Raw genomic sequence first — 27,504 nt, 5'->3', positions numbered from 1 at the left:
GAGGAGAAGAGAGAGAGAGAGAGAGAGAGTTTCTCGCGTTCGACGGAAGCCTGCGCAAAGCGGCGGGTGCGCTCAAACGAGGAGCAGCATCGGGTGGACGACGCGCGCGGTGGCGGCTGGCGTCGTCAGTCGTAGCGGGAGAGCGTGGGAGAGCGTCGGATCGAGAGAGGGAGGAGGACCGAGGGAAGCTGCGGGTACCGGTGAGAGCGAGAGGGTACGCCGCGCGCACGGCGACCGATTAGAAAAAGAAGGCGCGGGGATGAAAGGGAGGCGGAGGGAGAGAGAGAGCGAGCGAGAGAGAGAAGGAGAGAGAGAGAGAGAAAGAGAGAGCGAGAGAGAGCGCGTTCGCGTCTTTTCGACGTCGACGCAACCGGGTTGGCGCAGAATAGCTGCTCAGTGCTCGTCGAACGGCGCCGCGCTGCGACGGGACGATGCCGCCGCGCCCTGCGCCACCGATCGACCGATCTCAGGTACGCGAGAGAGATTATCGTTCGGCGAAGCGCGAGCGAACGGGGGTTGTAGCACCGCGTTTCCACCCCCGGTTTCTCGGCGCGGGGTCCCCCGAGGGCTCGCCGCGGCGAGCCGCGAGCCCTCGCGGAAGTTGTCCCGCGACCGTCGCCGCCGCAGCAGATGCGATCCCCCGAGCGTGGAAAGGTTCTCGATCGCGAAGTGCGGACCCCGGGCGGAGAGGGTTGCACGCGATGGCCGTGATAAGCGCGAACACCCTTCGCGAGCCGCGTTCCATCAAAGTTCCGGAGTGTCATCCGCGGTCGCTGCCTCGGCGGATCTCCTATCGGAATCTTCGGCATCTCTTGTGATCGATCGAGAGTTCATTCCGCGCCTATCGCCTTGGAGAACGTGTATTCCCGCGGGTTTCCCCGCCACAATTTCCGTCCGATCTACTTACTAGCACCGATCCGTAGCACGGGAGAGAAAGAGAGATCGCGGGGTGGGTAGGTAGGTAGGTAGGTAGGTAGGTAGGTGACGAGGGAAAACCGGTCCTCGTCCCTTCGTAATTTGCCCTATTATTTCCCCGGGGAATACTACGATCTCCCTGGTAATCTATACTTCTGACTTCTGACGGCGCTAGAAATTGGTGTACTTTGCTCGTTCGCCACCGATCGCGAGAAAGTTATTCTCCCCCCCCCCTTCCCCTCCCCCTTAGAGGATACGATGCTCGAGGATCAGTTGCATCGAGGTGAACTGACTTTCGTTTTTCATCTCTGACTTTCTGAGTTTCTCCGGCGACATTAGCGCTCGTGAAACCTACATCCTCGATAAGGACCGCGATCCAGAGAACTGTGCAAATTCGATCCGAATGCGAGACGATTTTTGTCGTTAGCCGATGGAAGAGCGAGTCTTTCTCGGACGGATGCATTTTTGTCGTTGAATCAATGTTTTCCCGCGAGTCCACTCTCTCTCTCTCTCTCTCTCTCTCTCTCTCTCTCTCTCTCTCTCTCTCTGTCTCGCCACGAGCGTCGAAATGATCGCTTAATTCGGCAAATGTTAGGGGAGTGTTTTGAGTATACATCCGGGACGCAGAAGCGTTACGCGTCTCGTGAGAGCTTTTGCGATGGTTACAGCGCGAACGTCGATGTTTTCTTCTCGGCTAAGGAGTAGTTAGAGCGTATCTTCGGCCAGATGCTCTGGTCCGTGCTATCCTCTCTTCCGCCCGACTCTTTCACGCTGGTGCCACTTAAATATTTTTCAACGTGCCCCTTCGTGAAAGTAACCGGACAAGTAAGAGCTACCTCTGCCGTATCGGGGTGTATGGTTTTTAACGCAAAAAATCTTATTACTTATATTTACAGGAAAAGTCCCGAATTTAGCCTCGCAAAAACGTGACGTGAATTGTCACTTTCTCATATTTGAATTATTTGCTGACAAAATAAACGAGTGGATTAATTACTAATGACCAGGACTGAACTTACGAACGACTGAAATGTTATTATAAAGCATCTAGTATTGTTTAATTATTTTTTAATATTTATTTAAAAATTAAATTTTTGCAAAATGTGTATTGTTCAAGGTTTATTAATTTTATGTAAATATTTTAATTTGATAAATGAGAGTGATCGAAAAGCATTTTGGATCTCTAACGGAAATTTTGTGTTCGAAATCGGGAAATTATTTTAAATATATACGACAGACATGCAATTTACGTATTTAATAACAATTTGTCACGAAGCTTGTTTGTGTTACACTCTACTTTTTAAATTATTTATTAATATTGATTTTACTTTACATAGTCGATATTTTATACACCTGGAATGTTGATTATAGTTTTAATGGATAAGCTAGTTTTAGTGGATAAAATGTGAAGAAAATTTAATAATAACTTAAACTACACAGTTTAAGTGTAACCCACAAATAAGTGAAAAGAGCCAATTACGATCAAATTTGTTTTTTTTTGTGTTTAATATCATTTTATATGTAAATCTTAATTATTTGTAATTTTTTAAAATCCGAAAATATTCAATTTGCTACTCGAATTTAATTATTTTTTTTTCTTTTGCGAGAAAACGATATCTGAGGATGCATTATAGAACTGTTCCAATTGAAATTGTTCTCTTTCCTCTAAAATATACAATAGCTATCTAGAAAATAATTGGATAATTCTGAGCGGAATTCATTCTAAAAAGTTGCATAATACTTTTATCCCGTTCCCTCATTTTACACGATTCGTTCTTTTTTTTCTCGTATTTTTTTCTCACATTCTTTTCGCAAAATGTTTATCGTCAGACACGACCCTGTTCCTTATCCGTTAATATGTTGCATACAATTGTTTATAAATATTTAAGTGGGCGGTGTACATACGTGTTTACGCCTCGCGTGCGTGATCACCGAGAACTGTAATCCGTACAGATTTGCCCGCGTATATTTCACGAATATGATATTACGTGAATAATTCGTCTCTGTATAGCGTAATTTGGTTGCTGCGGTTTTTAGGTCCATTGCAATAGGCGAGGCGCGCGCGCGCTCCATGCCATGGCGACGGAGATGCTCGACGTGCGCTGGCACGTTAGTGAATTTTCGCCGCACAGGAAAGAGAGAGGCATAGGTTATTGATTATCGTGAATGGCTTTATAAATAACTGATCGTGTAGGAGCACTCGTCGGAGACGCGTAAATATCGCTTAGCGAGTCGTTTTTTAAAATCGCTACCGATACTGTGCACCCCGATACGGAATCGCGCGGACGCTCTCGATCGAGGAACGGCTATCGACTATCGAATCACGAGATCGGGAAAGATCTTTGCATGCTTTTTTTTTTCGAGACCAGGAAGATTACTATGTGCTAACGGGCAACAAGTGCCACACGCAAAGTCCCGCTTAAAATACGCAAATGGAATTGAACCGCGAAATTTATTTCTACGAAATTGGATCTAATTTATGAAAAGCATAAATTTTTTAATATTCGTGTTTTCAGCGTTGGCCTGCAAACGAAGCGTATCGAAACGTCTGATAAAATAATTTTGTAAAATATCTCATAAATCCTGGTTTCCGTTAAGCTTTATTAATAAACGGCCGGTAATTTAAACTAAATGTATCCTGTTTCCAGCAAAAATACTCCACTTGCTAAATTTTCCGTTCCTATTTATTAATTCACGCATGAGAGAGGGTGTTTACACAGAGGCGTTTTAAAACTCTACTCGCGCAAGAAATTGCATTTGATTTGACGCATAAGAAAAAGAGGATTACAATAGAATTACAAAAAAAGTATACGTTCTTTTTACGTGAACTAATTAACTAATGACTATAATTAATGTTACGTTATTTTCTGTCAGGTTTTCACGAGAAAACCCTATGAATTTTTTTCACTATCTATGCCACAAAATAGGGTCGGACATCGCGATCGATTAGGGGATGCTCTTTCAAATTGCTAAAGGTACTGATGCATGGTATATATAGGACGGCAGTAATAGATTGACCGGAAGCAAGTTGTCCATCCATGAGGGATCTCTTTTGTATAATGCTAATACTACTAGTACGAGTACCAGTTAGTGTGGCCGTAGATAAATGAAAATTACTGTGACGTGATAATAGGTCGCTCATCGTTAAATCTAATATGTCCTTTCTCGAGATCAAAAATACTCTCCGCTTCATCGCATTTCTCTTTCGTTATACGTATAATAGATGTCGATACGTTTGACATTATTTTCATTAATATTATCTTCATTTAAGGATTTAAAAAAAAACTCACACGTGAGAAAATTCATACTCGATGAAGATCAATAAATGCGTAGCGGTACGTGACTTTGAGCAAAACATGAATTATAAAAAGCCAGTGTTATGTATAGTTTCTGCAAAATTTAAATGGCACCGGATCGCACACTTCCGCTGTCCGTCGTAAAATGAGGGATGTCAAAAGCTGCTTCTGGTAAAGGAAAGATTATTTCAGAATGTTTGTAATTTTTTTTTTTCGTTCACGAATTTATTATTCTTATGTATTATACAGAACGTATATAGAATGTAAAGAAATGAGTTTAATTTTAATATCGCCACGCTGACAAAAATGTATGGAATCACATTATACCGCATTCTAAATTGAAACGTTCCATACGATCCAAAATGATATACCTACATTTTCGTTTATAAATACAACCACTCGATAAATGTCATTTTTTAAATTCCGTAACGGATATCAATAAAAAAATATTGTGATAACGTTGATTGAAAACTGCGAAATACAGCTACGTCCGCGATATTTAGTGAAAGAAGCGAGTAATTATAATTAAAATTAATTGAGCACCAAACCACGCTCAACTTTTCTTACTTCAACTTTACGTTTGAGTAATTCTGATATTAAAAAGGAAAAATAAGTTTCTCGCGGAAATAATTTTGTCGTAAAATATCATGATGTTGAATTATGAATTTTCGAACGAGAAAACCAAGAGATATCGAATAATAAAATGCATATTGGATATAAAAAGCTAAAAATTCTGTCGTGTGACTCAATTTGGCCGATCACTGTTTTAACAATCAATTTATTAACGCTTGACTTTGCTTGTGCAAATAATTCGCTGAAGTATTAAATTCTCTCCGCGCAGTCAAGAGAATTCCTCTTTTCAATATATATCAAATCCACATAATTGACGTTCTATACTTATGTCAGTTAAATTTATCATCGATCTTTATTCCAAATCAAGTTTTTGGCACGCAAATTGAACGTGTCGCCATTATCCGACGTGTAATAAAAAGTAATCTTTTTTAATGTAATGATAGCTCTTTGGAAAAACTTTCATCGTTCAGAATTTTCGTTATATATCTCGAATGTCGGTCACTTGACTTTTTATGTATCTACCGCGCGAAGCGCGACAGCTTGTCCATTGTGATAATGGATCTAGAATTGATCTCTTTGATACTTTGCGTCACGTCTCTGCTCCATCAGCAATTGACAAGGGATCCTAATTGTTCATTTAATGCGTCCATATATTTTTTTTACTCATCTCTTTCTAAACCATTAACTGTAATATTGTTTCGCTTATGATACAATATTGTTAATATTTTTAAAAACTGTACTTTTAATAATTTTGAAACCGTTACATTTTTGAATAGCTTTAATTTGTTTATTTCGTGGTAATTACGCTGGATTAATGCAAATAAAGAATAAGTAGGTAAATATGAGCTTTCATTAAAATACGTGTAAATACGTATAAATACGTATTTCTGAAAGTTGTATGCAATTTGTCTGAAAATCTATAAACTCGGTGAAAACTATTTAGTTTGTTCCAACAACTGTCACGTATCCTCGTGAAAACATTGCTCTCCATGACTGCTTCATGCCTCTTTACCGCTTTAACTCCGTAATTTTGTTGAAATTCGTATCCAAGCTTCGGTGTGCAATTTAATTAACGTGAGTGGAATCTGCCACCAATAGGATATTTTCTAATTAATGTACGTCTCCTTGTATAATTCGCGTATGTACATGTATGTACGTGTGCTCACGAGGGTCGTAGAAGCATTAGGAATTAGATTGATCACAATTATTTCGAGCATGAATCATTTTCATAGCTGAAAGTTGGTATCTCATATATTGTGCACTGTAATTAGACGCGTTACAACGCTGATCATTGGGGCATCGGAACGTGTTAAATGACCAGTAAATTCACAAAGCCCAGGCAAAGTTAAACGCGCAATTAACTGGAAGATCTACAAACTCGCGTAGAGAAGCAGTTTGTCCACGCAACTGTTATGAATTTTTGCGGTAGCCGTTAAGCATTGTTTGCAGCGATCGCTAGCTATTACATGGATACCGGCAAAAGAGAGATAACGCTGCGGCAATATAGATACAAAGGGCTGTTGAAAGTGCAGAAGAAGTTTCGCACAATAGTGTCCGCTATGGTGGTTCTTTTTATCGCCGTAAAAGTGATGGGGGGGGGGGGGGAGAAAAGAGAGAGCTTTCTAACTAGAAGGAGGTCTATCGAAATTTGAAACGAGAATCTCCCGCGTTTCTCGCTGATTGTCCCCGTTCTAGGAAATCACCCGTGTTACGGTACACCTTCAGTTCTCAAGACACTGACCGGGTTTACTTAAGATGCTTACAAGCGATGTCATTAATATGAGGGGGCAAAGCTACGAGACACCGTAGTCTCTTGGTACACAAGTTGAATTATAGAAGTAGTTCTCGACTCTTTCGTTCATCCCCTTCTCTAAATTTAATTTCTACGTACTGTTATTAGCATTTCGTATCTTTATGCTCTGTTTATACATAAGCGTATATTTATTCATGCATTTTGCAAAGGTTAAGTGACCTGATTCAGCTAAGATACTTACGCGTAACTTTGTGTAGCCCATCGAAGAAGCGGAGTTCGGCGGAGGGGAAGGAAAAAAGGGGAGGAGGGGGGGAATCGACATAACTTTGAAAGTCCAATTACGTACGTACGCGCCGAAAATTATTAAGATAAAGTTTCCCCGCGGTCGAGAATCGCGGAGAATCAAAAGTAACTCATAGTTACTCGTATAAATTATAATACCCCGCGATTTTTGCCCGATGAAACTTTTGCCGCGTAACTGCAAGAATATCCGAGTTGCGCGAATATGTAAATTAAAGTATCATCCTTTATACACGGTATACGGTAGAGGCGGCGCGTTGCGCGCTTTTAAACGGCTGATTTTAATATTATGCGAGCGTTTGTTATAATTATGGTTGGAAAAAGTTGTGCCGGGGGGCAAAGAAATGAAATTCGCGTTGCGATATCACGCCGGCAACGCGACAGGAGAGAGAATATATTAGCTACGTGTGCTGCACGCGGCGATTGGCGTTACCTCGCGGGCGCTTTTGATTCAACTGGATTCGGAATTTAAATTTATGAAAACCACGAGGCATTTAAGCAGCTGCTCCTCTCCATCCCCCTCCCCCCTCCCCTCTGCCACCTTTGTGCGTGGAGGATAGATCAGCGAAATAAGCTGCCTGCAGAGCGAACAGCAATTTCCCTACGAAAGAAGGATCTATCAGCGAAATCTGGCAAGGAAAATACACGATGGAGCGCGGCTGTGTACGCGGCATACGATAATATCCCGTCCAATTCTTCTTTTCATTGCGTAAAACTCATTCTGTAAAATATGAAATTCGACGACGCGCGCACAATGGGAATAGCGGGCTTCCTAGAAACGCCCTGGCGCTCCCGGTTTATATTAGTCAAACACATTTCTCATATTCTCGAATTCTTGCCGTGCAGCTAAATTACTTCCAGCAGACATTGTAAAACGTGACGTAATATCGCGCACGGGGCAACGCAGCTGTCGCGCGTGAAGACGAAATGTCGAGTCGAGCGCGAAATTGGAGCTCCCCCATCGCGCAAGTGACATGTGTCAGATAAGTAGAAGTAATTAAAGCGTAAACTTATCAGAATTACAATTGCTACTAGTCAAACTAGCCGGGTAATGCGAAGCGATTAGAACGCGTGGTTCGAACTTGGAACACCACTGGAAAGCCGACTATTTAAGAGTAATCAGAGAGTAATTAACGTTCAAAGCTATTACCGACGGTATTAAAGTATCCTGGCGTTGATACTTGTTGAAAAACCTCATCTATTTCGCGTATATTTGAAATCTTCATATAAAATGCAGCGGAATTTATATCAACATTCGAAGACTATTTCAATCATTTCGCTCGGGATCATAAATTTCAGAGTCAGGTCAATCGCCAGTCTGCTATCTCCTGCGTGCATTTACGAGCAAATTCGATTGAGAGATGAATCCCGTAGGAATCGATACGCCAGTTCGGCGAGTAGTGAGCTCGAGATCCTGCTGGAATAGTAAATAGGATACGAATTTACGACGGGAACAACATGTGGATATGTATATTTTCAAAAACGCCCCTTGCATTTGTATATATGTATGTACCTTTAGCAGCACGTTGCAATAGTGTATTTTTCCCCTATTCATTTTTCTTCCACACTTAATACATATTCATTAATTTCCTCTTATATTATGACCTGGTATTCCCCTTTTCTTCCTTTGTATAAAAGTCCCCACGTGTAAAGGAATTTTCTAAAATCAAGTTACACGTTACTTTCTATCGAGGCGACAATATGGAACATGAATCGCGAATTAAATTTAAATCCGGACCCCCTCAGAAGCGTATCCTCCAACTTATTATTGAATAATATTCCGTACAATATATTTTATCCCTCAGCCGTATGCCATCGTACTTTCCTCGGGAGAATTCGACGTCTCTCTTATAAGTGCGTTTCTACTTTTGTCGAGTTTTACCGTCGAAATTTCATTTCGCGATAGAAACTTGGTAGTGACATCCCGTGTCACGCGATTTAAATCTCCCCTTTGTTTTCTCGATCTTCATGCGCGCAGACGTTTGTCCTCCTTCCGGAAAATCGAACCTTTTCCAAAGTGGAAAGGTTGCCACGGACGAAATATGTAGGGGCGTGCCGCAATGTCGATTTAACCCCTTAGCCGCTAAAAGCGACTATTGTCACTCGCAGAGCAACCCTCCTTGTGTACCCGGGGTGCATCTATATAGCTCCGCAAATCGCGGTGATAATGTCAAGCAGTACCGCGGTAATGGCTGCAACATATTCCCACGGTTATTTTAATGGAGAGAAGTGAGAATACATTGCGCAATCTTCATTTGTTTTATAATCATTCTCGCGTTACTTGTATATTTTAAGACTCTAAGTTATAGCCCTGTGAAAAGTGTGAGCATAAAGATCAATTTAGCAGCGCTGCAGCGCGATAACGAGATGGCACGAGAGAATGTTCACATCTCTTATTTTTATAAACCAAGTTTTTATTTATTGTCCGTGCATCACTTTTTTCCGATAGCGTAAAAATGTATGAATATGCATCGCGATGCTCTGTGGAAAATTAAGACAAGTAAGTAACTTCTCGCAGGTTGGAAAAAAATGCTACTAAAAAAAATATGACGGATATACACGCGGTAATTCCAGGTTAAATGTCGAGGTTAACGTTGTTTTTACAATACTTTTATATCGTTTTCCCCGTATTGTTTTCTCTGTTTAACTTCGATGTATTCGAATTTCCGAGAACGAGGTTTTCCTCTCCCGTTTTGTAACAGCGGTAGTACATGCACACGGACAAATTTTAGTTGCCGTTTGCCGGATCCGTACGGAACTTTTTACCACCCTGTGTTCCCGGGAAATTTACAAAACAGTGCGCCTGTATATAATCAGTCTGCGCTACTCGCCGCGTTTGCTTTTACATTATAAATGTCCTATCGCCAAGTATTTCTGTTGCAAGCCGTGTACACGTAGTGCACAGATCTTGGTGCACTTTCTTCCGAAACTGGGTTAAGTCGCGAATTAAATTTTCCCTTACCGCGGTAAAACGTCCTCTCTGTACACGGAGGGGGAGGGGGGGAGGGGAGGAGAGGAAGATCGGGCAAACTTTCCGATGCAGCATTCGCCGTGTATTTACGCGTTCCATTTTATTGCGTCCGCGTAAAACGTGCATCAGGATACCGGCACACGTAACTCTATTTTTATTTGTCACATATATACACGCGACGATAATATGAAAATCAGTGATTCGTGATACGGCGAGGTGCAGTAGAGGGTGCCATAAAATTAGCTCTCGTGTTTTTGCTCGAAATTCAGTTTCTCACACTGTCGACGGAAAGGTGGCATTCCGCATTCGCTGTGTATGCATTTAATTATCAATGGCAGAGCGCGTCCATCAAAATTCCATTCAATTACAACCATATTTCGATAAGTCTATAAGTAAAATTTCCAATCTCCATTATAAACGGATTCTGTCTTTCGTTGCAGATGGTGTAATCCGTGGGGATTACCGATGACCGATTCGATCCACGTTCCTTGTTGAAATCAGTCGATCGATCGTCGATCGTCGTTAACGGGGCCGGGCCAGGATGTGACGAGCAATGTATCTTTGACGGCTTCGCATTAAAGACCCAGACGCACAGCGCTGGATTTAATAGTAAGTGCTTTGTCATTCGGTGAGATTGCATAAGAAATCGCAGCCGAAAGACCGTTAGATCCCGCGAGAACGACCGAGACATTTCGTCAGATAAGAATTAAGGCCACTTCGCTCGGGTAATCCAATTATTTTAGAGTACTTTACCGGAAACTTTCTTCCGATTTCTGGCTTACTTCTACAGCTCCGGCTGCACCTTGATTTCGTTCGCACCGAGTACAATCGACGGTGATTTCATTACAATTATACCGTCTCGGAGCGTGATCGTGTGACGAAAAATTATTAAGATCAGTACGTTTATTAACGAAACTTGATTGTTTTTGCTTCACGGTTTCGCTTCAATGTATGTTAATATTTGCACAGTTTAATTAAAAATATGGAAGACAGTCTACCCGACGTGCATCATCGTTGCAGATTCTTTAAATATTGGGGCTGCAAATATTGTTAGGTCATATATGAGTTGAAAAATTAAATAACTTTTTAATTACGTAAGCGACGGAGATTTACGATCTGTGACCTGATTCGCGATTAATGTTGGAACGGGCTCCAAATATTCGACAAGTGCCCTTTCGCGTTCATGCCAATTGCGCCTCATCGATTGCTATTGAGAGACAGAGAGTCACGGCATTCCGCTGTTAATACTCCGTACTCCGAAACATTACGAGTTAACGTTTGATTTACTAATGAAGTGAACGATACACGCTAATACGCCGCGCGTATAATTCTAATACTATTATCCGTTTGTTATTGTCTCATGTTAAACTCATGAAATCAATAGTCTTTTGTCATTGCGCGGGAATACGCCGTCGCGTTCCTAATAGGAAAATGTTACGAGCGCGCCGCTCAAGTGCGCTCGAAATGTGCGAGAGAAATAATTTTTTCGCGGATAATTAGTTTTTTATGCTTGCTGGAAGAGAAAAAAACCATTAACAGTGAAAAATTACGTTTAACATTGGAATGCCTCGGGAAATACGCGTCTTGTGCATCTCGTTTCATTAAATAAACCTTTATTCCATAAAAGGTTTTAAAAGTAAAAATTATATATTGAAAATAATAGACATGGTATTTTCAAAGAATAAAATGGGATTGTTGTATACTGCATAAATTACTATGGTATGCGGTTTAGCAGCGTTATCAATAGAATGGAACAATGTAACGATATAACAATACACAAAATGTTATTTAAACTGGGCTTTGGAATTGGAATCGATTGTACTTCCTTTTCTAATCAGAACTCGGAAACAACTATGAGTTATGGTAGTTGACGCACTTTAATTGGGATATTCTAGTTATAAGCTCAAGCAAACTGAAATTCTATAGGAGAGCTAAACCACCCAACAAATTACGCGAATCGGAAATATTTCTCAATATGTTAAGTGAATGGAAAAGTATTTCTTCCGACATTAAGTGCTTTCAACTGGATGTTTTCGATTTCTAATTGTTACTCTGTACGGTGAATTTCAAATTTCCGAAAGTTGAAGTGAGTTAAAGATGCTGTGCGAAGAAGGGCGGAAGAGAAAGGGATGAAGGGGATCGGGACGCCTCGTGTATACACACAAGAAAAATATTATTCTTATACCAAGAACAACAGTTTTTACTTCTCTTCATTTAAGTAACGGTTATCTTTGCAAAAAGTACCTTCTCAATGAATAAAATACTCATCATTTACTTGAAACAAGTACTATTTACTTAATTTATTTAAATTTTTATGTACACACAGAAAAATATGTACTTGAATTAAATAAAAAGCATTTATTTCGAATAACATAATTTTATATACTTTAATCAAGATTATTAAGTTAAAATAAAAATTCGATTTATTATTATAATTGTCCTCAGATTTAATCTTATAATATTCTTCGAAAGAATATAAATTCCTTTTTCGAGTACATGACAATGGGTTTGTCTCATTTGTGATAAAAGTATACATTTTAACAATATTATCAAAGAAATATTCTTTGTTGCATAATCGTCTTACTTATTAGAAAAAGGGTAAATTGAATAATTGTTTTTTTGGCAGAGAGAGAGAGAGAGAGAGAGAGAGAGAGAGAGAGAGAGAGAGAGAGTACACACAGAAAAATAATTACTACTTCCATATAAATATTGCTTGTTCTAATTCTAAGTAATTGATTTCTTTCGATATTCGTAAATCTACTTGCCACAAGTATCATTTACTTAAAACATATTCCGAATCTTAATAAGTGTACACGGAAAAAATTACTCTCAAATTGAAACTTATGTATTCAAATTAACGCGATCCTTGTTTCATATATTGTATAATCTTCTTAGAAGAATTTGAAAATCTTGAATTTCAAGATATTATAGTCTTATTTCAATACTATAAGTATTATTTTAAAAATATGATATATTTGTTTTGATAATTTTATTCTAAGAAAATTATAATCTTTGATTTAAGCATGTAGTATTTTCTATCCAATATTTTTTCTTTTCCATTCAAGAAAATTATTCTTAAATAACAAGAATATTATTTTCTTGATTAAACTATATGAAATTTTGAAATAAATCTTCATTCAAGTAAAGTTTTTTGATTTAACGCGATATAATCTCATTTCAAGATTTTCGTTTTGAAACTGGAGATATTGTCAAAATAAGAATATTCTTTTTTTCTGTGTAATACTTCAAACAAGAATATTCACTTCAAACAAATATTCGTTTACTTATTATCTAGAGTCCAACGAAAAATTCTTTAATCAAGTTTCATAATATTCTTAAAACAAGAATTAATTTCTTGAAACAAGAATAAATTCTTATTACAAGTAAAAAAAATTGAGATTTTCTAATACTTGTGACAAGTATACCTTAAAACTAATATTAAGAAAATATTCTCGATGGAAGAAAACTATTACTTGAACGAAATAAAATAAAATGAGTAAATAGTTTTCTTGCCTGTAGAATGATATTTTTTTGTATAATTGATATATTTTTGTATGTAAAATCGCACGTTTCAAGCAGTCACTTCGGTAAGATTTTACGTCGTTTTACGAAAACAAAAAATGCATTCCGGCGAGACAGTGCACGTAAATCGATTCTAAAAATGTAGCGGGAATGTGCATAATTGCCGCTCGGGAACACAAGATGGTCCGGCGTGTAGCAACGCACAAGAGGAGACGTGGTCGCGCGCGCGCCGACGTCACGTAACACTACACCGCTATCATACTGCGGCACGTAAAATAGAATTTATCGATTGCGCGAAATTTATCTCACGTGACACGATACCGACGGAAAATATGCACAGAGCCCCCCGTTCAATCCACGCCTCACGGAATTTTAAGGACGGCAATTTACATGTGTACGTGCTCTCGGACGTGCGCGCGTCCGCCTTTAACCCGTTCTACCCTGAAAATTTCAGCGTCCGCAGAGAGAGAGAGAGAGAGAGTGGGGGAAGGAGAGAGTGAGACGCGGTTCGCGCACGGCGGGCGGACCGCACGACGTTTTAGGAAAAATTTCGACGCGCTGGCACAATTTTTTTCTAAACGGCGATCCTGCACGGCTCGGGCTTGTAATTCAGTTGGAGGTGCGAAACCCCGTTGGCGATGGAGTTGTAATCGAATTGTTTGGGACGACGTGTTCAGTCATGGACGCTGTCGGCGGTGCGAGCTCTAACTTCGTTTCTCTTCTTCTTTTTTTTTTCGTCCCTTCCCCTTTTTTTTAAACGAAAACTTGCGCCGTCGAGCGAATTTCACTAGTGAACTGTCACGCGCAGGGAATTACGTGCATCTCGCAGCTCGAAATGCTGCGCCCGGCGGAATAGTCCGTATTATCTGATGTAAAGTCTTCCAACTCGGCGCATTCATCGGCGAGCGATGAATCTTAGCCGCTCTGTGATTAATAACAAGTTTGGCACAGCTTTTTAAATATTACGAGGTTCCAATATTAGTCGCGACCGGTCTCTCGGGAGCGAGTGGACGCACGTGCGTGTGTACATATATGTTATACATACACTGAGAGAAAGATTTCTTTACATTTATTATTTTGATTTGTTTGGATTACATTTGTTTCACTGAAACAAAATTTCTTTAACGCAAACATTATTTAGTTGAATACAAATTTTGTACATTTGGTTACATTAAACCATATTGTTTGACAGAAATAACACAATTGTTTGAAGCAATATGTTTCGATGAAACAACAATTTCTTTGATTATACTAAATATTACTCCATGAAATAAAACATTTCTTTGAATAACTTTGAATAAAAATGATATAAAATATGTTTGATTGAAATAAGAGTGTTGCAGCTTATAATTAATTTATTGTTTGGAATAAACATTATAAAGTTGGGATGTAGTTCGCGGACCGTCACTAGGTGACGACGCACGCGGCATCTTTCTCGTAATGCAATTTACACTCCAAAGGCTACATAAGCAGACCACGGTGGCAGAAAACGGATCAATCTATGCTATCAAGTTATCGTAGTAATCTCTTGGGGCCTACGTGGTACTTATTGTGTCTTAAAGACACATCTGTCATGGCTAAAAATTTTAGCTTCGGTAACGAATTCTTTTTCTGTGTGTAGCGATAATCACGTATTCGAACCGAATAATTCAGTCACGAGCTTCTGTCTCCTTAAAAAAGAAACATGTGCTCAAATACTGAAGTAATACAATGGTGAAGCAATACATTACTTTGAGCGAAACAACGTTTTGTTTGAATAATATAATAAAATTGCTTAAAAGAAAAATATGTTATTTGAAAAGTCAAACAATTGCATTTTTTGGCTTAAAAAAAATTGATTTGTTTGGACTATTTCTAAGAGAAAATTTCTTAAATCTAAAGAAATTTTTCTCTCCGTATAGGGATGAATTGATGTGTGTCGAACGTAATATTAACTGCGCTTGAAACGATCAATCGCGTATGTATTCCTGCGGGTAGGTAAGTGGAACGTAATACCATCGATTTAAAATCAGCCGCCGCGCGTCTCTCCAATTTCTGCACGGCTACCTATATCAAGGCGCGAGAGCCATCGTCGGAACGAGGAACGCGCTTTTACACGCGAAATCGATCGGATTGGAATGAGCTTACAAAAAAAGCCCCATCTCTCGGACGATGTTGCGTTATTATGAAAATACCGTGATTCCTTTTACTCAAACACGAGGCTTGATATCGCCGCTACTTCGACTGCAAATAGTCAGGCTGGAGGATATTCCGCCGGTTGAGACCCTCTTCTCCCTCCTCTCTTCTCCGCGGATAATCCCGCCGCGATTTTTCTCTGACGATTAACATCTCCCGACCGTGATGCGCGATTCTCTCTTTTTTTCCCCGTCTTCGTGTTTTGCGGTTCACCGATTCGCCGGGACGAAGCATTAAAAACGTTCGCTGAGCTCCCGTGCTCATCTGAAAAGCGCTCCCCTGCAGTATCGCAGTACTTTCGTCCCCTTTCGACGTTAACTGAATCAATATTTACCCCGTAGGCAAACATGTGTAATAATGAAGTTTGATAGTTCTCTCGCACTTCAAATTGGTCGGCGTACAGAAGCCGAGCGGCGAGAAGGGGGAACGGGACAGTTAGACAAATGAGAGAGAGAGAGAGAGAGAGAGAGAGAGAGAGAGAGAGAGAGAGAGAGAGAGAGAGAGAGAAAGGATGAGACTCCGAGTACTCTCGGATGATGAAGTACCTGACGGTTTTGACACGACGAGCGGCAAACAGAACGGAGTTACCACGGGGAGTGATGTTTTCCCGGATTTCCAAGTGGAATAATTACGTAGAAGTGAGAGAACGTGAAAAATGTTATTTCGCGCGACCCGTTTTGCGTCGCGATCGCACTCTATCTCTTCGCAGGAAGGAAAAAAGGAACTCGGGATTGTAAGAAATCCGTCGGCGAGTTTTCCTAGCGAAACGGTTTGATATCGAAAAGGGTCTTTAACGGTTCGGGGAGCACAAAGTTCCGTGAGAATGCCGGGAATCGTGCCGTGTCACGTTTCACGCGTATTCAAGCATTCCGGGGAGGGGCGGGGGGGGGGGGGCTTTCGTCGCGTTGACCGTTTCTCCGAGTGAGAAACTGTATTTAAACTCCGTTAAACCCAGTATTTTTATTGACGATGCGATGTTTCCTGCGCCGCGGGAGCGTAACAAAGCCGGACTTGCTCCCTGAACACTCGGCGCACGAAAGTGGAAACATTTTCCGCGCTTTCAGACTGCAGAACCTTTCGTGCAGAAAATAATACCTCGTGCGTGCGGTCGAATATAGGTGCCCGTAATCTGCGAGCCGATAATTTATGACACGAAAAAAAGCGCCGTTGGGATACTTGATGTTGCGATTTATTAGGGACATTAACGATTTTTACCTATTGTTACATTTTTAAACCCGAGCTGTACGATCTAATTTCTCATAAATATGCATGTGAATAATGATGATTGCTCAACTCCGTTGGACTCCGCTGGGTCCATTTATCAGACAGCGTGCCATTGCCTTTGTTACAAAAATATATTCCGAAATAAATTAAACGATAAATCCACAAGAATTTTATTGATCACCGATACAAAATTTAAATGTGAATAAAAGTGTTAGCGCGAATTAAGAAAATTAAAGAAAAATAAAACTTGATATGGACATGTTCAAAGTATATTTAACGTTCTCTTAAACAATTTAAGCTAAACAAAAAGAATATACCTGCTATTATTTTTGTTTTAATCGTCGCTGAAAATTTTTCCAAAACTCACTTTGATCTACAGTCCCGAAGAATAGTACATTATGTAACGAGGGTGTAAAGTCAGTCTTTTGTGCACGAGTGCGCGAAGTGGATGTAAGACTCGTAGACGAATGTGTTCACTCGCACTAGTACAAAAAATGTCATTACGTCCGTGTTGCATACTATATTTTTTGTTATCTTGGCGCCGACGTGTGATGCTTTAAGTATTTTGGGTTTTCGCAAAGTAACAGATTAACCAAGGTTAGGTTCGCGAAAGTGATGAAACGTTGCAGGTCAATTCTGCGAGAGTTACCATATGCATGTTTTCGCAAAATAATGCACATAAGAGTGCTGAAATGATCAAGCGTGCTGGACCTGTGCAATAATGTTAAAGTGCTGAAATCGGCGACCCGCAAAAAAAGTGACACGAAAGGGACCACTTTCGACGTACATACATGTAACAAAAATTGTATTTTTCGAAACTTTTGAATCGCTTTCGCACACATACACGCTAAACGTGTATACGTATCTGTCTTCAACAATTTGATATGATTTTTATCTGGGTAAATTCAACTTGATCAACGTTATTGCCGGTTGAAAAGTTTGACAGAAATAAGCGAATTAGATTGACGAATGGCAACTTATTTCCACAACCGCACAAAATTTCCGTGCAAGAAACGCGAAGTCGCTGTATTAATTTTCGTTTGAAACGACATTTCAAAATGTTTCAAAAAGTGCAGCCTGGGATTTTATACGGAATTTATATTCCACATATCGAACGTTGCTTAAATGTCATTCGAGCTGGATAAACGTATTCGTTTGGACGTTCGATTTCAGAGCTGGATTGACTTTTGCATATTTAAATCGATCGTATTAAGCTGTAGCTCTTCGGTTCTAGATTTGTGAATTTGCATTATAAATTACGACTGATACCGTTTGATAAAACGAAGAATAAAAAGAGTATTAGGAAGGGAGGGAGGGGGAGTAAAAGAGGAGGAAAGAATTGATACCGAACGATCTGACTTTCAGAGGGTATCCCGGACGACATGAACTCGAGCGGAGAGTCGGGCGGAACGATGTCGGAAGATTACGAAGTCGGGGGCTGCAGCGTCCCGGAAGAGGAGACGGGCTCGAATCTGCCGACGTGGGAGGCGGTGGCGGCCACGCTGACCCTGGGCTTCCTCGTGCTGGCGACCGTGTTCGGTAATGCGCTGGTGATACTGAGCGTATTCACGTATCGGCCGTTACGGATTGTCCAGAATTTCTTCATCGTCTCGCTGGCGGTGGCCGACCTCGCGGTGGCAATCCTCGTGATGCCGTTCAACGTAGCCTACCTGCTGCTGGGCAAGTGGATCTTCGGGATCCATCTGTGCAAGCTGTGGCTGACGTGCGACGTGCTCTGCTGCACCGCGAGCATCCTCAATTTATGCGCGATCGCCCTGGACCGTTACTGGGCGATCACCGATCCGATCAATTACGCTCAGAAACGCACCCTCAAACGAGTCCTCGGGACGATCGCCGGCGTGTGGATCCTCTCGGGGGCGATCAGCTCGCCGCCGTTGGCCGGCTGGAACGACTGGCCGGAGGAGTTGGAGCCGGGCACGCCCTGCCAGCTCACCAGACGGCAGGGTTACGTCATATACTCCTCTCTGGGCTCGTTCTTCATACCGCTGCTGCTGATGAGCCTGGTTTACTTGGAGATCTTTTTGGCGACGCGCAGGAGGCTGCGGGAACGGGCCCGGCAGAGCAGGCTGGGCCCGGTGCAGTCCACCAGGCACCGCGAGACCGACGACGCCGAGGAGTCGGTCAGCTCCGAGACGAATCACAATGAGCGGTCGACCCCCCGTCTTCAGGCGAAGCCGTCGCTGATCGACGACGAGCCGACCGAGGTGACGATAGGCGAGACCGACCGTCGTACCACCGCGTCCACCAGGCGGGGTGCCGGCGCCGGTGGCGCCATCCCCGCCACCTCGACGACCGTCTACCAATTCATCGAGGAGCGACAGCGAATCTCCTTGTCGAAGGAGAGACGCGCGGCGAGGACCCTCGGCGTCATCATGGGCGTCTTCGTCGTCTGCTGGCTGCCGTTCTTCCTCATGTACGTCATCGTGCCGTTCTGCCCGGCCTGCTGCCCGTCTGAGAGGATGGTGTATTTCATCACGTGGCTCGGCTACGTCAACAGCGCTCTCAACCCCCTCATCTACACCATCTTCAATCTCGATTACAGAAGAGCGTTCAGGCGGCTGCTGCGAATTCGTTGAGCCCTCGCGGCCGTCGCCACTTGGTGGCTGCCAGCTGGCCCTTGGGGCTGCTTTGGAAGATCGAGAGAGAGAGAGAGAGAGAGAGACGAGAGGGATTCTCCTGCGAGTGATTCCGTTCTCCACCTGGCGTCCGGCCGCCGTCGTCCGAATCCCTCTCGTCGATCGCGAGCCGCGCGTCGTAACAGCCCCTAGCTACGCCACCGCTTCTCTATGTACTACTCTCCGTCTGCTAACCAACCGGGAGTCGTTAAGTAAGTTCTTCGTCCAGGGAAAAGCGCGTCGCCTCGCGTTCAGGATGGCGATACGTCCGCAATTAACGGGAATTTAGACGTCTCGCTCATCCCGATCGCTTGTTCGCGCGCAACTTGTTATGTTTTACGATGGAAACTTGGCACAGTCAACACAGACGACGACGACGACGACGATGACGATGACGAGTTACGAAATGCCGAGCCGTTGCGGAACGACAACTCAGAGCAAGTAAGTTACCAGCAAATTCGCAGGATTATTACCGTTTTACGCCGAGTTACGAAACTTTCCCCTACGAAACTTGATAATTTATTTTCGATTACCGCGCTTAATTAAGATATCGAGCCCGTTGACGCGAGCAATTACACTTATCCGATGAGTAACGATGAAGAAAACACGGCCATAATTCCCTACCGAAGGAACATGTAATAACGCACTGCTATTTATATCGAAGCAGAGAGAGAGAGAGAGAGAGAGAGAGAGAGAGAGAGAGAGAGAGAGGAGAACGTGCGTAAGTTTCATCAGATGGCGGCGTCGTAACGCGAAGAAGATTAAAGATCGTTGACGCGAAAATTATTAGAATTCGGTAGAATCGGTCTACCTTCGAATCAAATATTTGCACGGTTCGTGAATTATTATATGCGACTTTCAAAGTTTCAACGTTTCTTTTTTTATGGAATGAAAACTCGAACACCATAAGAATCTCGACAAAATCTTTTTCGACTGTTATAACGGATTGCCGTATGACTCCGAGGAGAGAGAGAGAGAGAGAGAGAGAGAGAGAGCCCGAAGAGCGATGTGCACTTATCGTCGGAACTTGCCAGAAAATTTATCAGGAATCCCGAGAAGACGCTGGAGAAAATGGATATTTCATCCGAGAGGTGCATGCGAAGCGCCTATCGCAATCAAGATTGGCAGCCAGGCCGGCGCTAATCCGCTCCTGAAGAGCTTTCAAGGGCGAAAGTTCGAAGGAAAACTTTCCGCTGGAGTGATAAAGGAAATTATGCTTCCTGTGTTCGGTGCCGGCCCCCTCCCCCCCTTTTCACCCCGGCGACGATCACCACCTTCCCCGAATATCATTATGTAAAGCATCGTCAGCTCTGTATGAATTTTCTCTCTTCCGTGGTTTTGATGATCAATCTAGCTGCGATGGAAGATGATTAATGATTGAATTTAGCGCCCGAGAGCGTGTAAATGCGATTTATCACTAGATCAATAATGCTCGATACTGGGAATGTAGTGAAATCGAGGTCATCAGGGAGGTCTGCCGGGAAGCTCCACCGTCGTTTCTTTACTCGTCGCGCACAGTTTCCCCCCGTCTCCCCGATGCCACGAGAGAGAGAGAGAAAGAGAGAGAGAAAGAGAGCGAAAGAAACGGGGTGTCGAGTAACAGTCTGTCGTTTTGGCGAGCGCGCGTCGGCGACCGAAGGAAGGGGACGTGCTTTTCTTCTACCAACGACAAACGGAGAAAATAATCGTACGTGCGTTTTAGGTAGAGCCGGTAGACGTGCGTACGTCCACCGAACGTTAACAATTGCAAGTATTACGGTTGTGAATAATTATTAGTAACTAACTACCCATGAACCCCGGTCGCGGGGCACGTAGCTTAAGAAAACAGCGTAAGAGGCATTTGTCACCGTCACCACGCCCACCATCACCACTGTCACCGTCGACGAGGCGGTTGTTTATTCGAATGGTGACGTTAACAACGCCGAGCCGCAAAATCTGTTGTGGTTTCACATGCGTTTAAAGTCACACACTAAATCGCCTCCCGACGTATTCACGTCGACGCGCGACGATACCGTCGCGTACCACTACAAAAGTTTCCCGGAATCACCGCTATTTATTATAATGACGGTTCTCTTAGCTTATTAATAGACGGTCTCCTTCTTAGAGCTCGAATAGGCAGACTCATCGTTCATCGTTTCCAACTTTTTAATATCCAACTTTCGTAAGATCCGCGAGAGCTACATCACGGATTTTCCAATCTTTCATTTTGACTCGTCATTAAAACACGTTTCGGCCGTAAATAATGGAATAATCTTTTGTTATATCCATTCATTTAAATTCTGGCTTCAGAAGTTTAAACTTTTGTTGACGAACTTTTGTCGTTTCTCCAGAGAGAGAGTATCGAACAGAGAACTATGTATTTTACTGAAAACCTTTCTTCAGCGGACACGGAATCAGAAATGATTGTCGATTGTCGGAACTTTTCACTATTAAGAGTGGTTTCGAAGAGGCAACTTTCAAGTGAATATCCATTCTTTGCGTCTCTTTTTGCAAGCCGATCAATAAGGGATGTATCGGTGATTACGGGACGACTTGTAGGCTACGCGCGCGCGAACACACACACACACACACACACACACACGTAAACTTACACACATACATCTGCATTTCTTGCATACGCGAAGTTCTATTTATATGACCACAATACAATTTAAAGTATCTTTAAGGGTAAAAAAAAAACGAGGGAACAGGCGGCGAGAAACCGCCATCTCCTCGAGTGCCGCGCCAAACGGACAGATTGAAGTGAATCCTAGATAAGAAGAAAAAATAGATCTTGACGATCATACTCGGTGGTAAGCTCGTCACCAGGGCACTCTATAATAAGGTTGTGATAAGGTTGTGAGAACACGTTCGTAGCCGTGCTACGAACGACATAAGATTTTTAATTACTAGGATAGGGAACATTTCTTTACTCGAGTTATACTCTTCGATGCAGCGTTGCCTCCTACCCAAGAGAGGGAGAAAGAGTGAAAGAGAGAAAGGAACCAACCATGCCGCGGGGCCCCCCCCATCTTTAAAAAGTACATTGCTTCTGTTTTCTTTGCAATCAAAATGCTACAGGTAGTTCCGAACTTACAAACTTGGCTGCGGGGTTGATACAAATGGGATTACGTTTTCACGTGACTACGAAAAAGCTTCCGCATGAATCCCATTTGCATAAAAAATCCGTGTCTTTGAGTACGCCTAAACGCTGACACTCGTTTCGCATCATTTCTTATTTATATATAGGATCTCAGCGGGTATTTTTTATGCGAAATCTAGCGCGTAAGAGTTCCATATAAAAATTTCATCGTTCGATTTGATTCTTTTGTGAACGCGTTTATTTGAAATACAGCAAAAAGTTGTTCGATGTAAACTCAATTGATTAATGCTCTTTTAAATTTTTTTTTTTTTATAGATAGAAAGTGACTTGCGTAACATGAAAATTATAAATAAATAAGTTTTTTACAAAAATTATTTGAAATAAAAGTTGTGCAATTTTGTGGAAAAAATGAAATAGCGTAGCATGTTTGACCTTAGGAGATAGTTTAAAGATCATGTCAAAGTCAACTTTTCTTTTTTAAGTGGTAACTACAAATTTTTTTAACAGATTTAAAAAATTGAGTTTACACTGTTTCCAAAATATTGATTTTGATATTAATGACGTCATTATTTATTTATAAATCTTTCAATTTTCGTGATTGTTAATCATAGGACATTTCAAAGAAGTAACTTACTTAAAATAAAATGTTTTGGAAAAGTTGTTTAACTACCCGTTAAAGTACTAAACAACCGATGTAAAATACGTTGAATCACCTTTATATGTATATAACAGCATAAAAAATTTATTGTTTGAGTTTAAAAAACTTTTTTTTCTGTTACTTTTGCAAAGATATTGATAAGTGCCAAAATAATATATTTATCACATTTTCACTTGGTAGAAAAAGTTGTAAAATTTGTTGCTGCATTTTTCTCTTCTGCTTTATCTCCAATTTTTCATTGCTGTCTTTTTTACGTTATAACGTTACGTGGGGTAGTATTGGATCCTTTAGATACTTATATCTTGAGATATCTTGGGTAGGAATCTCAAAATGCGTAGTTTATGATATTATATTATATATTATATCACGCATTATATTAATATACGTATCAGCAATGCGATTCTTGCATAAGTGAATCGGTACGTAGCTCGTTCAATCTCCTGTCTTGAAATTTACGTCGAATGATCTACCGTCTCATTTTTTTTTTTAATAATAGAATCGTTAAAAAATAATTTATCGAATAATGTTTTATATAGATGCCACGAAACGATTCACGACGCGTGAGGATTCCACGTTGTGCTCGAGCCTGGTCGCTCGATACAAAGAATATACAGTTCTAGATACGTATAATAAATAAAAAGATATATATATATATATATACACACACACACACCTAGTTGATAAACTGATACTCGGTTGGTTGTGATTTACAAGTATAGCAATACACAGCGATACTCTGTGCATGGTATTGCCCGCGGAGCTTTCCTCCTTTCCAGTTTAAAAAGTTCTTTCTTGTACAATGTGAATTCTCTTTTCTTCCATGTTTGTAAATCTAGAAATAATTTCTGTTTTTTCTTTAAATCAAAAGATACAAATTCTCATCCGGATAAAAACGATGTACTTATTTACAATACATTTTATAAATATTTATGTTATGTCATATTTATAATATGATTTTTGTACTTTAAAACCCAGAAGCAATTAATTTTTAAATATTATATACGTGTACGTATATATATTAATATTTTTAAAATATTTACAAAAATATTAAAATTCTTTTTTGAAGAGAGTGGAAGATTTGAATCATCCACACGTTGTATATTTTACATTCGAAAAAATATGAACACATATGTGTATTGAAAAGGGGAAAATCATATGTTTTATCACAGGGCGCGAGAAAAAACTCGATGCGCTCTCGAGTGAAAAATATTGTTAAATTCAAATGAAAATAGAAAATAGATTGGTTGCGATATAACCTAGGATGAAACGGAGAAACAAATAATGCCTAGTGCGGCATAACGTATTTGGCATTTTACTCGTCTCGATGTTGGATTAGTGAAAATTGATATCACAAACGTATGAATTGCCACAGCATTTCAATAGTAAGCTGCTTTTATCCTCGTTTCACAGGTACAAAATCCAAAAACGTGCGAAACCGACAAAGGTTTTCCGGAACAATTTTTTATCGAGAATATTATGGTAATAATAAATAAAGAAAATTATTCGTATTGTACTTATTATATACGGTCAGTGCACCAGTCGTCGAACAAGACCTATATCCTGTAACTTTTAACGTTAATTCGGTATTATTATATTGTTGTTGCGCAGCTTTCTTTCCTTGTAAAATATCTGCGTAATGACTTTATTACACGATAACATGATACCGAATTGTCGTGAAGAGTTACAGAATAAACCTACAATAAATGTTCATATCATTTTTGATTTAAATGTGCAATTATATAAAGTCATTTTTACTTGTTCACTGACTGATACAGTGATCGTATTATTACTCATATTTATACCGTATAAGAGTGATTATAAAATTTAATTTACAATCATAAATTAAATTACTAGTTTAAACGAACGTTAAATTTTCAATTTGCGTTTTACGAGGCAGTTCTCTAAAATATTTTCTATCGGTGCGTATGTAGTTTTCATTCGTCGAATTGGATGTAACGAAAAAGTTCGAAGCTTTGTGAATCATGTTTGTATAAATCTCCTTTTTTGTTACGGTGCTCGCTCTCTAGATTTATATATATGTACATTTCAAGCGTAACCGTTCCTACGAATATTTCAACGTGGGATGGATGTAACATTTGTTTGATCTGCTTGTAATCTGTCACTCGTGAAAAACAGACGTATGAGAAGCTTGCGATGCAAGCGCGAGGCGAACATGGCGAATTTACATGTTGCAATATTATGTTACGAAATTTCCCGCAAACTTCCCGTTAAGCAAAATGAGGATTACAGGAAGAAATCTGTTCGTGCGTGCGTGCGTGCGTGCGTGTTTGTGTAAGAGCTCCGCTCGCATCTCTGGAATGTGCAGACCGAACGAGCGTTCATGTGAGCCTGCCGCTTGGTTGTGTGCATGCAAAACCAATTAATGAACAAGACATACTGACGTGCGTGTATGCACAGCAAATGACCGGTGTGCGAGTAATGAGTGCATCGAATCTATGGACGATTATCTATCTAATTATCTACCGTGGTAAACATTGATAAACAGGGAAACATTTATTTCAATTTGACTACCAATTTATTACGGACGCTCAGAGGTTGTGAAAATCTTGCGTAAATGCCGAATAAAGTCATTAAGAAAAGATACGTACGCGACTCACGAATTTCAGTCGATATTATGTAACATTTACAATTTACGAATATCTTGATAATCAACTTCCGGCCATATATAGCAGAATTGATGTTGATACGCGCGATTGACCCAATAATTTTTAAAATTGTAATTCTTATTACGCGTTCTTACTACAAAAAAAAAAAGATATATGTTATTACTATTTAAATTACTACCGATTTAGTATTAATTCTTACATAGGTGCGTGGCGTATGGTAAAAACTTGTCGTTAATTTTAAAGAAATATTACGTATGAGATGAATGTACGAATATCAATGAAATATTGAAAATAAACAATGTTGTATGGTGTTATGGATTTTACGCGATGTTCACTGTGAATTCCTTCAGAATTTTGCGTGCCTGTTTTGTGCGATCGAATAGAAAAGGGAAAATAAAAGAATATATATACATGTGAGTACAATATATTTGATTATTTATTAACTTGCTTATAAGGGATATCTCGTTGTTACTTTGCAAACTTATCTTATCTCGTATCTCTATTTCTTACGTAACAGTTTACAAATATAATAAGTTATCCTGATAAGCTCTTTCCTTTATATAATATCCCGTATCGTACATAATGCAAATTTGGGCTGACGGTTCGAAGGCGCTTGCTCTTTTTTTTTTACGACGGACTACCCAATGAGAAGTATTAAGTATATTTCGCGTGATGCAGTGCACGCGATGCTGAAAATCCCCAGCGAAATCGTCTATGTCGTGTTGCATTGTTACGAGAGCCAAGTGCTTCGTGCATTGTTTGTGTTACGTGGCAATTCCCTCTATATGATATAGCCCACATACACATAAAATAACAGTCCCTACAGAGAACGTAATAGGCCCTTTTTGTAAAACACTCTTGGATTTGAAAATTTTAATTTACGCACACGTGTAAAATGAACGTGAGGTACCAGCTGTCGCACAAAGTAACGAGTATAAAGTAAATTCAGCAAAGAGCGATCTTTTAATATACGGCGCGGAAAATTTAAAACAATTTTTTTTAATATCCCGCACGAATTGTATGTAAAATTTCTCTTATATTATTTTTATTTGTCACACGTTTAATCGTGCGTTATAATTGCACCTTATTGAAATAAAACGTTTTGATCATTTTCCCGTCTAAAGGCCGACGATAAATCTATTGAAATTGTTGAGCGAACAAAACTCAATATAATAGACGTCTCTTTCTCTCTTTATCTTAGCCTATAATTTTTCTACAAGTCACTCGTTCCTATCAAATGTCCTATTAAATCCCCGGATGTTATGAAATGTCGATATCTTCAACAGTCCGAAAAGAATCGTTGAACTAGAGGGATAAGAGGATTGGATATATCGTAACCGTAAATTTCGGTAAAATAGAGGAAATAGTCCGAGTAGGGAACCCTGCGATATACCTGCGTCATTACGTTGCGTGTACATAAAAGTTAAATATCATTGAACGCGCGAGGATCGTGGTGAGCTTCCTCTCGCGCTGCCGTCCGCGTGTTCCTGGGGACGACTTCGGGTCTGATGAAGCGAGGAACACGTACACTGATAGAAAAATATATGATATTTGCGACTATAATTGCATAGTAAAATAATTATAGTTAGAAATGTTATTTTTATAGTAATTATTACTATAATATTGGTAATAAAATAACTATAATTTACATTGTTGAATAACTATAAAATATGGTCGGGTCCTCAGTGGACCATAAATTTATAGTTGGTTTAAATTATATTATAGTTCTTATAACCATAATATTAGTTTATGTAACTTATGATATGGTTGCTATA

At 40.4% G+C, this 27,504-nt stretch overlaps 1 protein-coding gene across 6 annotated transcripts; it reads left to right on the top strand.

The window, feature by feature from the left end:
• Positions 1-121: 121 nt before the first annotated feature.
• LOC105828639 (putative tyramine receptor 2) lies at positions 122-26,154 on the top strand. 6 transcript variants are annotated; one of them, XM_028194324.2, is made up of 3 exons: positions 122-200; positions 10,246-10,414; positions 18,092-26,154. In XM_028194324.2, the coding sequence occupies exon 3, from the start codon at positions 18,109-18,111 to the stop codon at positions 19,321-19,323; it is 1,215 nt and encodes a 404-aa protein (XP_028050125.1). In that variant the 5' UTR covers positions 122-200; positions 10,246-10,414; positions 18,092-18,108; the 3' UTR covers positions 19,324-26,154. The 6 variants fall into 6 exon arrangements, with proteins under 6 accessions (XP_028050125.1, XP_028050124.1, XP_028050123.1 ...); XM_028194323.2 differs by having other exon boundaries at positions 138-214; XM_028194322.2 differs by lacking the exon at positions 122-200 and adding an exon at positions 352-470.
• Positions 26,155-27,504: the final 1,350 nt, after the last annotated feature.

The sequence above is a fragment of the Monomorium pharaonis genome, chromosome 3, assembly GCF_013373865.1.
Source record: "Monomorium pharaonis isolate MP-MQ-018 chromosome 3, ASM1337386v2, whole genome shotgun sequence".
Lineage (NCBI taxonomy): Eukaryota > Metazoa > Arthropoda > Insecta > Hymenoptera > Formicidae > Monomorium > Monomorium pharaonis.
This window is presented reverse-complemented; position numbering and strand designations above follow the sequence as displayed.

What these genes read in the sequence shown, in the direction of transcription:
- LOC105828639 (XM_028194324.2), top strand. Translation starts at nt 18,109, where the DNA reads ATGAACTCGAGCGGAGAGTCGGGCGGAACGATGTCGGAAGATTACGAA.